Source organism: Elephas maximus, chromosome 19 (genome assembly GCF_024166365.1).
Source record: "Elephas maximus indicus isolate mEleMax1 chromosome 19, mEleMax1 primary haplotype, whole genome shotgun sequence".
In the NCBI taxonomy this organism is placed as follows: Eukaryota; Metazoa; Chordata; class Mammalia; order Proboscidea; family Elephantidae; genus Elephas; species Elephas maximus.
Window position 1 is genome coordinate 43,197,162 of NC_064837.1, and position 12,711 is coordinate 43,209,872.

The following is a 12,711-nucleotide window of genomic DNA, read 5'->3' on the forward strand; positions in this document are numbered from 1 at the left end:
ACTAGCCAGTGGGAACTAAGAGGTATCAACCTCAGGTTGAGTTCCCTGATCTGCGTGAGGAATATTCATTTAGGGGTGGAGGGAAACTGTAGGCAGGATCAGAGGTTTTACCTATTCATAGTTTCTACTGATTATTTATTACGAGGCTGGGCTAAGACTCAACCCGGAAGTGGCTGACAGACCAAGCGCTTTTGAAATGGGCTCGACTATTGTTGATGATGCAATTCTGGTGATTTTGGTTCCTTGGCATGAGTCTTTTGGTTCCTTGACATAAGTTCTTTTGTGTCACTGAGCAGGTGTGGCAGGACAGGGTCGTTTGTCAGTCATCGTGGTCTGCTCTGCGCGTGTCAGGCTACTCTGAGCTGGTTAGATCTGGACTCTTCCAGTGCTCTCTCGAGGGTCTGAAAAACAACTTAGAGGAAGTGAGTGACGTGGTGGGGAGGTGACCAGGAGTGGCCTGATACCTGGTGGAGTGCTAATTAATTAGGTGTCTTCAGCCTCCAGAGTCCCCTAACGCTAGGGTTAAGAATGCCCTTCATTGGTGGAAAATGCAGAACAGAATTTCAAATTTTCATGGAATCCAGACTTTCTGGAGCCATTGAGGCTGGATGAGCACCCAAAACTATTGCCCTGAGGTAATCTTTAAACCTTAAACCAAAATTATCCCCTGAAGTCTTCTTAAAACCAAACAATAGTTTAGTTTAACTAGTAAGGAATGTCTGCCTTGAGCATTGTGCTCCTTTAAGATCTACCTATATGGGATCAAATTGACAACAGCAACTTGAAAGACTAGACAGGAAACTTAGGGGGTAGTGAGTTTCTGTTAATGCGAAAGGAACAACTCAGAAAAGGAGCGTGAGAATGGCTGCATGACTCAAAAGAATATAACCAATGTTACTCAATTGTAGGTGTAGAAATTGTTGGTATATGTTCAGCTGTGTATATTCTCAACAACAACAAAAATAAATTATACATACATTTAAAAGAATGCCTTCCATTCAAATTGGAGACATTTGGAAAAATTGATCGTATTTGGTATTGATGAGGCTGTAGAAAAATGAGCACTAGCAAGCTGGCAGGAGTGTGGGCTGAGCAGGCTTCCTGGAGGGCAGTTTGGCATTCTGTAGCCAAAGAATAGGTATATCCTTGGAGTCAGCAATTCCTCTTCTTGGAATTTATCCTAAACCTAAGGGAAAGAGCAAACCAACGCATAAACATATTTCCATAAAACATTCAACACAGAGTTTATAATGATCAAAAATTAAACCCTCGGCTTCATCAAAAAGGAATTTCATCAAAGTAAGCTGTTCACCCCTTTTATTTGTGTTCGTGTGCAGGTGATGGGGTGGGGGCAAGCGAAAAGATGACAAGCAGAGTCCAGGTACAGACGGAGAGAATCCCTTTGATGGATGAGCCATGGAAGGCCCAGGGTACAGAGGGCAGGAACCTACTCTCGCTTAGTCATGTCTGGAAGCAGCCATGTCCCCCTTGTTCCTCCTGACCCCAGCTTCAGGAGGGAAGGCTGGCATCAAGTAGGATGACAGCAATCAGGGCTCCCCAAACTGGACTGATCTTTAGAGCAATTTAGGAGGCATTTAAAAACTAGATTTCTGGATACCACCTCCTGGAGATTCTGATTCACCTGGTGAGGGTGGGCCCAGTCTGAGTCACCCAAAGTAATCAGTGCCACCTCCACTGGCCCTGGGTCCCACCTAGCTCCGCTACAGACGCCTCATGAAGTACCAGCAAGGAGGGCCCAGACAGCTCAAGTGGCACGAGCCCTGGCAGCTGGGAGAAACCCGAGTGGGCCCAGGGTTTTCTGATGGCACACCTGCTCTGGCCCTGTGCTCACTTCTGGAATATCAAGATCAGGGGAAGGCTCAGGGCAAGGCTCCCCCAGGACAGCACAGGTCACCCTGCAGGCTGCCCCAGGCCCAGGATCTCAAGGACACCAGGAGCAGAGAAAATAGTAAGAAAATTGTGTCCCCCTTTTCCTGCTCCGAAGCCCCTCAAAACCAAATGCACTCCAGGCTCCCCCAATTCCACCCACACATGTTTACTGACAACCCTGAGATTTCTCTTTATCCATCTATCAACTTGGCAGTGAGTTCCTGGAGGGCTGGGACAGGTCTGGTTCCTCTCTGCATGCCCTGTGCAGTACTTGGCACACCTTTAGTGCTTGTTAAATATTTCATGAATAAAGGAAAGGAAGAACACTTACCATGTTACCACAGGGTCAAAAAAGGACTGATATCCACACCCAGTAGGCACACGGGAAATGGACATGCTAACCTGGGGAGGGGGACCCATCATTAGTCACCCAGCTAGAGGCTGAGCTTAATATGCCTTGATTTGCAGCAGTACCACATTGATTTGGGCAGCATGGTACCTTCTGATAAGGTATGAAGGTTATGGAGCCTGTGCGCAGGAAAATACCTCGCTTGCAAGACACACACACACACATACACACAGCCTACGATTTCCAGGTTAAGAGCCTCAGCCCTTGCAACATGGATAAACCCTGAAAACATTATGCTAAGTAAAATACGCCAGACACAAAAGGACAAGTATGGTATGATTCCACTTATCAAAATAGAACAGGAAAATGCAGAGACAGAGAGTAGATTGCTGGGGCTGTTTAATGTCTACCTGTTTCTGCCAAATGGTTCAGCAGAAAATATACTGTTATGGATTGAATTGTAGAGACCTGGTGGCACACTGGTTAAGAGCTACAGCTGCCAACCAAAAGGCTGGCAGCTTGAATCCACCAGCAGCTCCTTGGAAACCCTGTGGGGAAGTTCTACTCCGTGCAGTAGGATGGCTATGAGACAGAATCGACTCAATGGCAACAGGTTTTTTTTTTTTTTTTTTTTTAATTTAACTATGTCCCCCCAAAATAGGTGTTGTAAATACTAACCTCTATGCCCCTGGTTAAAATCCCATTTAAGAATGGGTTCCTTGTAATGTTAATGAAGCAGGATTAGTATAGGGTATATTTTGAGTCAGTCTCTTCTGAGGCATAAAAGTGATTAAATGCAAGCTAGAAGCAGAGATGGGGGAAGGTTGATGCCAAGCCACATGGAGATCTCTACAGAAGAAGGAAACAAGCTGAAGAGATAAGGACATTTTCCCAGAGCCCACAGAGAGAGAAAGCCTTCCCCTTGAGTGGGCACTCTGAATTCAGACTTTAAGCCTCCTAAACTGTGAGGAAAATAAATTTGTTAAAGCCATCCACTTGTGGTATTTTTGTAATAGCAGCACTAGACGAATAAGAGATACGAACATAAACTAAATGTGGCAAAACATTAACAACTGATCAATCTATAGGACGATCACAAAGTCCGGAAACACGAATATTTTATTTCTTTATAGACTGAAAATGTCCTTGATGACGTTGTGAATACTGGCCCATTTCTGGACGTTATGGATACCCTGTAGATGAAGGATCTGTGATTTACGTTGAATTATTTTTTCAGCTTTTCCGTAGGTTTGAGATCTTTCAAAATAAAATCTACAGGGGAGTATCTGAGCCTTAGACTAAGCCTCTAGCCCCCCAAATCAGGACCTCACACTCCACAAAGAAGCCCAGATCAAAGACAGACCACAGGCAAGGCAGGCTCCAGATGGATTTATTAGGCTATTTAAATAACACTCATAACCATTTCTGCAAGTAAAAGGACAGAGGAGGATTACAAACCTGAATTCTTCTCCCCTTCCCCTTTCCCTTCACTCTCAGTGGACAGGCTCGGGGGTGGCAGAGGCGGGTAGGACAGCAGGCACTCAGGAGGGTGTGTGTGGCTCCTGCCACCACAAACATATCCTGGCTGCCAGAAGAGAAGGGGTGAGGCTTGCTCTGATCTCGCTCACGGTTCTTGGAGTGCAGCAGGCTGCGGTACTGGATTACAGTTGGTGCCACCAGCAGACTCTTCTATGCTCTCTCCTGTACCGCAGGGGCTGGAAGCCAGAGAACTACATTCCCCAGAATCTCCTGCCAGCAAGCATTTGCTTCAGAGTCCATCAATGACAGGCACTCCCAGCAAACATGAGGTTTTGCAGCATCTTCCAGGTGTTTTCTTGTAAATCATCTGCTTGAGTGTTGCTGGCAGCTGAGAATCCTGCAACGTTCTGTGTCCTGACGGTGGGCAGTGGCTTTCTCTTTCACTTCCCTAGTCCTTCCCCTGGTTTTGTAAATACCTCATTCCTAGCTTAAATCCCTTCCTGCTCAAAACACCTAGAGGGGATTTGGTTTTCCTGATTCCTGCAACTGCCTCAGGACCTCACTCCAGAGTGGGGAACACTTCTCTTGGGGAGGTGATTCCTTGTAGGGAGACTTCCAAACGCTGTCCATCATTTCAGAACAAAAAGGCAAGCAGAAGCTGATGCAGGGGCCAAGCAGCTCCCAGTCACGGAACACACACTGGGCTGTGGGTACTGAGATGCTGGGTGGGATTCCAGTTCTCAAATCAGAAATGTGCTCCTGTCCACCTCATTGGGGCCCATTCCCCTGGGGATGCCAGGATCAGGCAATGACCACAAAGGGCAGAGGTGGCACCTGCCAGTGGTGGAGAGATGTCTGCAGTGCTGCCAAGCCCCCAAAGCCCACCCGGCACCATGCTGGGGTACAGGAACAGGGGGTCATCCTCCTGGCACAAGGGCACGGGTTCTCTGCTGCCAGGCCTCTTGGAGTTGAGGCAGGAGGGTCAGCAACAGAGAATCCAGCACAGCCAGGCCCTCCCAGGAGCACCGAAGACCCCTGAAAAAACCAAGAGGCCTGAGTATGACTGCCTCATCTTACCACTTTCAATCCCCACCCTCCACCAGTGCCAAGTCCCCGGCATCCACAGGCTCCTCCTCACCAGTCCGTCCTCACTTCCCCTAGGTCTGTAGATCTGTAGTTCGGGCTCCCCGAGACCGCCCCCCACACACCTGTGATCCAGCAGCAATAAGCCCTGCTCCAGCAGCTCCTTCACCTCCTTGCTTGTCCCAAACACGTCCCACAGGGTCAGCTGGGGCTCAAACTCCTCCCAGTGCTGGGGAGACCAGGAGGGTCAGAGGTGTAGGGACCTGAGGCCGGGCTACTCGGGGGGTATGGTGGGAGATAAGGGAGAGTCCAGCCCAGCATGGGCAGCTCAGCAGACTCATGCACTGCTTGGCAGGCCCAGATCAATGAGCCAGCAGGAAGGTGGCAACATCACCCCCATTCCATGTCCAGGCCAAAGCCCAGCTCCCAGCCAAGCCACGTCTCCTCTCTTCTGCCACTCTCCCCTGCCTGTCAGGGTCTGGCCAGCTCCAGCCACGGCTTTCTGGCCCAGCTTCAACCAGAGCAGCTCTATATTTTACCGGCCAGTACCTACTGTGCTTTCTATCTGAGGCTTCGGCGTTGCTTTAAAACACTTGGAAACCCATTACCTAATCTCTACCCTCACACAGCTGAGAAAATTGAGGTTCTGAGAGGTGAGAAGATCTGTGCCCAAAGGTGCAATAGAACAGGGATTAGAATCTGGCTTGCTGCAGTCCTACTCCAGGGTGCTCACCACTGTACAACACTGCCCAATGCTTCTGCCCATCAGGCCTGGCTGGACCCAGGCCCCACCTCCAACTGCCAAACCCAGAGAACTAGGAGTTGTGTGTACGTTGAGGCGGGGAGGGTAAGAGACAGAGACTCCGCAAGGCTCAGGAGGAAGGAGCAGTGTGCCGAAGCCTTGGTGCCTTTACCTGGTGAGTGATTCCCAGGTCTGTGCGTAGCCCCATGGCCAAAACTTCCTCCAGCCTGTAAGGAAAATCAAGGAATCTTAGAGAGGAGGCCTTGTGTCTCTCCCACTCTTCCAGCCCTGCACTATGACGCGTGTATGGGCAGCTTCTAGGGGCATGTGGTATGTATGGGGCGGTGGAGGGGGGGCCATAAGTTGGGAAACAAGGATGGATGTACAAATGGGGTGACCCTGGGGGTGTAGGTGTGGGGGACCCCAGGAAAACACCACCATCTGTGCCCTCAGATGCTCACAGCTCCAGCTCGCCCAGGGGCACTCGCTTCCGGGTGCCATGTCCAAACAGCTTCACCTCCTTCATCCAGTTGTCTGGCTCCAGGGTCTGGATCCGAGCCTCCCGAGTATGGCCTCTGGTCCCCTGGGGCAGAAATCGCCCGTGGGCCCCTAACAACAACCATCATCACATTAACTGCAGCCAACTCTGTGTGCTTACTAGATGTTAAAACAGTACTTCTCAAAGTGTGGTCCCTGGGCCAATGGCATCTACCATGTTAAAAATGGAAATTCTCAGGCCTCACCCCAAAACAGACGGATCTGAAATTCTAGGGTGGGGCCCAGTCATCTGGGTTTTAACAAACCCTCCAGGTGATTCTGATGCATGCCAAAGACTGAGAACCACAGTGCCAGGCACTCTATTAAGCATTTTAAAATACATCCTCCGAGGTAGGTATTATTTCTTGCCCCACTTGACAGTACGAGGAAATAGAGGCTTGGGGAAGTTAGGTAAGTGGCCTGAGGTCACACAGCCAGCAAGCAGCAGGCCCCATGACATGCCTCTCCTGAGTCATCCCTTCTATAGTCCCATCTTGTCACAGGGGACTCACCAGGCCCAACGCCAAGGTACTGACCACACTGCCAGTAGTTCCAATTGTGGGTACTGAGCGCCCCCTGTGGGGACGGAGGGAACAGTCAGTGCAGAGTGAAGAGAGTAAGAGGCCCTGGTTAGACTGTCCCACCATCTCAGGCCCTGAGAGGACCCAGCAGAGACCCCTCTCCCCAAGGGCCACAATTCCCTGGTCACACCTCAGCCTGCCCATTCCCCACCTTCAGCCCTCAGCTCCAGGACGCACTTTCCGGGCAAAGTTGGAGACCTCATACTGGCGGAAGCCAGCCTCCTGAAGGACTGCCCGTCCCTTCTGGTACATCTCAGCAGCAAGCTCGGGGTCAGGGGCAGGCAGGGCCCCCTGATGGACCTGGGCAAAGAGCGCAGTGCCCCGCTCCAGGGACAGCTGATATAGGGAGATGTGGTCATCACAGTGGCACAGCAGCTCCTGCAGCTGTCCCAGCCACGGCCCCACCTGCTGTGCTGGCAGTCCTAGCATCAGGTCCACAGAGACGCGTCCAGGGAAGAGGTGCCGGGCCTCCGCCAGTGTCCGCAGAGCATCGCTGGCTGAGTGTGTCCGCCCCAGCAGCCGGAGCTCAGCATCATCGAGGGACTGGGGAGAGGGTTGGGTGTAAGCACGCAGGCCAGCCCAGAGCGGGACAGGAACATCACAGTCTTACTGTAGACACAGAATTGGGGGCAACGGGGGCACAGCAGAGAGCTGGAAGGCAAGCAGACAGGCTGGTCAAACCAGGATGGAGGTCTACCTTTCACATAGGGTCCCCATGTACCAAGTACTTCTATGCAGTGTCTAATTTAATTCTTGTAATCCTCTGATATCAGTTCCATTCTACAGATGAGAAGACTGAGATTCAAAGATGTTAAGGAACTCAAGGCTATACAATTGCACAGTCAGGCCTGGAATTTAGCACTGTCTTACTCTAAAGGCAGAAACCCTGGTGGCGTAGTGGTTAAGTGCTACAGCTGCTACGGTTCGAATCCGCCAGGCGCTCCTTGGAAACTCTACAGGGTAGTTCTACTCTGTTCTATAGGGTTGCTATGAGTCAGAATTGACTCGATGGCAACAGGTTTGGTTTGGTTTTTGGGACTCTGAAGCCAACAGTCTTCTTTTATTTTGAAATATTTCAAACCTACAGAGAAGTCGAGAAAAAGCATTATAAATACCTTCACCTGGATTCACCAATAAACGGCATTTTGCAACACGCTTTGTTTCTCTCTAAAAATACACATATATTATTGTCATTACGCCGAATCATCTGAGAGTAAGTTACTGGGCAGCCCTGTCCAAAAGAACTTCCTGTGATGATGGGAATGCTTCATACCTGCACCATCCAACACAGCAGCCGCTACCCATATGCTGGTGAGCACTCGAAATATGGTTATTTAAGTTTAATTAGCAAATTTAAGCCATTGTTTAGGAAGCAGTGAATTTCTGTTTAGGTGATGGGAAATCTGCCACTGATTAAGGGTAACAGATAACACAGCTGATTAATGGAACTGATGTCACTAAGCTTTACACCTGAAAAAAGCTGACTTGGCAAATGTTGTGAGATATATATATTTTTACACACACATGCACACAAAAAGTGCAGCTGCTGATGCCGTTTATGTAAAACCTAAATAAATAAATTTAATTAACAAATCTAAATAGTCATAAAATTTAATTAGTGGCTACGGTATTGGGACTACACAGATCCTGTACCCCTTTATCCCTACATACTTAAGTGTGCATTTTCTAAGAATAAAAACATTCTCTTATGCAATCACAACCCAATTATAGAATTCAGGAAATGTAACATTGATACAATACCATTACCTAATACAGAGTCATATTCACATTTCACCAACTGTCCTGGTGTCTACTGTAGTAATTTCCTCCTCCCACCCCAATCCAGGATCCAGCCGAGGGTTACTCAGTGCATTCAGCTGTCACTGTCTCCTTAGTCTTCTTTAATCTAGGCTAGATTCTCTGCCTGCCCTTGTCTTTTAGAACACTGACATGTTTGGACAGTACCGGCCAATTACTTTTTTAAAATGCCCCTTAATTTAGGTTTTCCTGATGTCTCCTGGCAATTAGATTCAAGACATGCATTTTCGGCAAGAATAGCTCAGAAATCATACATCTCTTCTGGTATATCACATCAGGACAAAGCCCATGAGCCTAAGTGGTAGGAGTACTAGAAAGGAGGACAATGCTTGGCATGGAAATACGAGGGGTCAACCTGATAGGATTGTGTTTCCCCCGACTTAAAAACCTTCAATAGCTGTCCTATTGCTGTTAGGAGAAAACCCAGATTCCTTAGTATGGGGCTGAAGGCTTTATGGCCCTGCCTTGTAGCTCTCTCTCCAGCCTCTCTAACAGGAAATTACTCACAGCTCCCCCAAAACTTGCAAGGCTCTTTCATATCCTATGTCTTTTCCTGGAATGCTGTTCTCCCACACCCTCCCTCCTCCTCATTCAAACATCACTTCCTCCAGAAAGGCTTCCCTGATTTCTCCAAGCTGAGCTGCCCTTCAGTCTGTACTCTGAAAGTCCTCTGTAGAGACCCTTTATAGGCAGCACTTACCATGCTGCAATGATTTGACTATGTGTCTGTCTTCCCCTTGTGTTTTCACTCATTCAAGTTACAAACTTTTTTTGAGGACTCATACTATGTGCCACATGGGTAGCCATGAAGACTTGGATGAGTCTGTTGAGTAGACTCAACGGCAACTGTTTTTTTTTTTTACTATGTGCCAAGCACTATGGTAGAAGTTTGGAATACAGTGATGAACAAAGAGGCTGATGGTTTAGCACAGCAGCAGATAATTAAGCATTTACAAAAGTGTCACCATACACTTATCACTGCCTACTGTGACGGTACCCTGGCACCCAGAAGGAACTCAGTAATTGTTTCCCCAGTGAATGAGTGTGACCAGAAGAGAGACAGCACTGAAGGTTTGGGTGCACTAAGAGGAGGCGGGTCAGATGGTTACCTGGAGGCCAATAGACAGCCTGTTGACCCCTGCTGTCCCAAATGCTGCCAACCTGGTGCCTGGGGAAGAAGTGGGGTTGGCCTCCAATGTGACCTCTGCATCTGTGGGCAGGTGAGTTGCCTGAGCCACTGCCTCCAGGACAGCAGCCACAGTGTGGGGACTGGCCAGGCTGGGGGTACCCCCACCAAAGAACACAGACTCTACCCTGAGAGGAGACAACAGAGAAGATGAGACCTGGGGGAGCCCTTGCGGATCCCTGCACCCGTGCTATCCAGCCCCCGCCAAATAATTCCCAAGACCCCACATACAGCCCCCAGTACCCACCGCCGCACCCCGCTGAGCCGCAGCAGCGTCTGAGCCTCAGTTACCAGACAGCTCCTGACCGCCGCCTCGTCCACGCCGCGGGGGATGTACTTGTTGAAGTTGCAGTAACTGCAGCGCTTCTCGCAGTACGGCCACTAGGAGGCAGTGTATGCACGAGGTTAGGGCTGGCCCCGGGCTGCCCTGGTGATTTCCAGGGTTCAGTCGCACACATGCCCGTCCCCATGTCAGGTTCCTCAACAGTGGCTGAGACATCTGAGCTGAACAACTCCACAAGGCAGGTCGAACTAGGATTATTACACCCACGTCATTATGAAAAAACAGGCTCAGAAGGGAAATGAACTTCAGGTCTCCAAACCAAGTCACCTCCCTGCCAGGACACCGAGGGGTTCCATCCCTGACCTCATCTGGGGGCGGGAAAAGACGACACGTGAGTTCACAGGGTCATAGGCTGCCACCTGGGCTCTGGATCGCCATGGACGTGTCCCGCGAGCTCCGCCCCCCACACTCACGTGGACGTACAGCGCCGCGCGCTGGCTCCGGGGCGCAGGACCCCGGGGTCCTCCCGCGGCCTCCGCTTGGTGGCGCCTCTGGGCAGCTTTGGTCGCTGCCACCCAGCCGCGGGGCCGGAACCGGGGGAGCGTCATGGCGTTCGGTGCGGCGAGCAGGAACCCAAGCCCGAGTCGCGCCCAAGATACAAAGAGTTCCGCGAGGCGGGCCAAGTGAGCCACAAGGGCGGAAAGAGGAAGGAGGAAAGGCTGCGTGACGCGGGGGCACCGCCCCTTGCTCGAGGAGGTGCCTGGAGAGCCCGGGGCCTCGGGTCTGCGACGCCACCTGCTGGACACCGGCGTCCTCACCGCAACCTCCTGTCGGTCCTCTTCCGGGGCAGGCGTGGGGCAGACTCCGTCCGTGCCTTTTAGCACTCTGTGAGTTCCGTGACCCATCCAGGAACTCTCCGTTCTAGCAATTTCTTCACTTTTTTAAGCTCCTGGCTCAGAGCTGGGTGCTGGAAACATGTAGGTGAATAAAACCGGGTCGCAGCCTGACAGCAGAGAGGAGAACCAAGAATCCTCAACAGGCAACAAATACTAATTCGACACCTGCTGGATACCAGGCCAGCGTGCTAAGCGCTGTGAGTACCATCTGTTACAAGAGCCTGGGAGTCAATGGGCGTGGAGAGGACACTTGGGCTGCATCTTGCAGGAGCAGAAAATCCCAGGGGGAACTGGGTAGGCTGTCATCTCCTGGGTAAGGCTAACCCGGGCACCTGGGGCTGTACCTGCTGGGAGGGGAGTTGGAGATGGTGTATGTGGGAGAGACAAGATGCAGCTGAAGGGCTGAGAAGGCAGACCGCTGAAGAACTGTCTGATGAAGTGAAAAAGATCATGGTATTTGGAGTCAGACAGCTGGGTTCTAATCCCAGCCCTGTGACCTTGGGCGAGTTACTAAGCCTCCTTGAGTTTCAGTTTCCTCATTTGTGAAGTGGAGCCAGTACCTACTTTATAGAGTTTTTGGGACGATTTCCAGAGAAAAATGTACATGGAAGCCGATAGCATAGTGCCTGGCGCCTGGAGTACCCTGAACACACATCATTTCTTTGTGAAAATAAAGAGGAGACCGCCTGCTGCTGCTGCTGGGGGCAGGCACACTGGGAGGTAAGGGTTTCAGGCAGGAGGAAGTTTTCCATCTCTGTGAACTGGGAGCCTGTGTGTCTTTTGGAACCCAGCTGTTTTGATTTCTGGGGTCAAGCTATAGCCTGCTTTACCTGGCCCTGTCCACCAGGGAAGCCCCAGGTGCAGGGCTTCTTTTTAAGGTACTGAAAATATTCTAAAATGGATGTGGTTATGATTGCACGTATCTGTGACTCTACTAACACCACGGAATTGTACACTTTAAATGGGTAAATCATATGGTATGTGGATTATATCTCAGTAAAGCTGTTATATATTTAAAAAATTCTTCTTGCCTCAAAGCTAGAAAAAAAATGTACAACAAAATTCTAACTCACAAAAAAAGAGCACACTTACTGGCCTGACAGAGACTGGAGAAACCCTGAGAGTATGGCCCCCGGACACCCTCTTAGCTCAGTAATGAAGTCACTCCTGAGGCTCACTCTTCAGCCAAAGATTAGACAGGCCCATAAAACAAAACAAGACCAAAGGGGCACACCAGCCCAGGGGCAAGGACTAGAAAGCAGGAGGGGACAGGAAAGCTAATAGGGAACCCAGGGTCGAGAAGGGAGAGTGTTGACATGTCGTGGGGTTGGTAACCAGTGTCACAAAACAATGTGTGTACTAATTGTTTGATGGGAAACTAGTTTGTTCTGTAAACCTACATCTAAAGTACTTTAATAAAAAAAAAAAAATTCTTGCCTGACTAATCTGTCAACAATATGAAAAATAATTAAATGTGTATACCCTTTTACAAAATTGGGTTGGCATCTCAAAGGGATGCCAGAACCAGCTGCTGTTGAGTCAATTCTAATTCATGACGATCCCGTGTGTGTCAGAGTAGAACTGTGTCCCATACGGTTCTCAGTGGCTGGTATTTTGGAAGTAGATCATCGAGCCTTCCTTCCAGGGTGCCTCTGGGTGGGCTCCAACCCCCTCCAAGCTTTTTGTTACCAGCTGAGGGCATTAACCGTTTGTACCACCCAGGGACTTCCAAAGGGATGAGGTGAGGATTAAACTGAGTAGATAACCTGTGCCATCAAGTCAGTTTCAACTCATGGCAACCCCATGTGTTACAGAGTAGACCTGCACCATAGGGTTTTCTTAACTGTAATCTTTACGGAAGCAGATC

The 12,711-nt window shown here is 49.9% G+C and overlaps 1 protein-coding gene across 2 annotated transcripts; it reads right to left on the reverse strand.

Annotated features, from left to right (window-relative positions):
* Positions 1-977: 977 nt before the first annotated feature.
* Positions 978-11,060, reverse strand: RSAD1 (radical S-adenosyl methionine domain containing 1). 2 transcript variants are annotated; one of them, XM_049859309.1, is made up of 10 exons: positions 10,422-11,059; positions 9,913-10,046; positions 9,589-9,793; positions 6,839-7,204; positions 6,593-6,656; positions 6,005-6,152; positions 5,716-5,770; positions 4,927-5,030; positions 2,222-4,753; positions 978-1,186 (listed from the first exon to the last, which is right to left on the reverse strand). In XM_049859309.1, the coding sequence occupies exons 1-9, from the start codon at positions 10,851-10,853 to the stop codon at positions 4,636-4,638; spliced, it is 1,626 nt and encodes a 541-aa protein (XP_049715266.1). In that variant the 5' UTR covers positions 10,854-11,059; the 3' UTR covers positions 978-1,186; positions 2,222-4,635. The 2 variants fall into 2 exon arrangements, with proteins under 2 accessions (XP_049715266.1, XP_049715265.1); XM_049859308.1 differs by lacking the exon at positions 978-1,186 and having other exon boundaries at positions 1,220-4,753; positions 9,957-10,046; positions 10,312-11,060.
* Positions 11,061-12,711: the final 1,651 nt, after the last annotated feature.

Bases quoted from the DNA above. Each gene is read 5' to 3' on its own strand.
- RSAD1 (XM_049859308.1), bottom strand. From the start codon at position 10,853: ATGGGTCACGGAACTCACAGAGTGCTAAAAGGCACGGACGGAGTCTGC. The intron at 10,047-10,311 runs GTCAGGGATGGA...ACTGCCTCCTAG, and splicing joins TTTTCCCGCCCCCAGATGAG to TGGCCGTACTGCGAGAAGCG. The intron at 7,205-9,588 runs GTAACCATCTGA...CCCTCTCCCCAG, and splicing joins GGCTGTCTATTGGCCTCCAG to TCCCTCGATGATGCTGAGCT.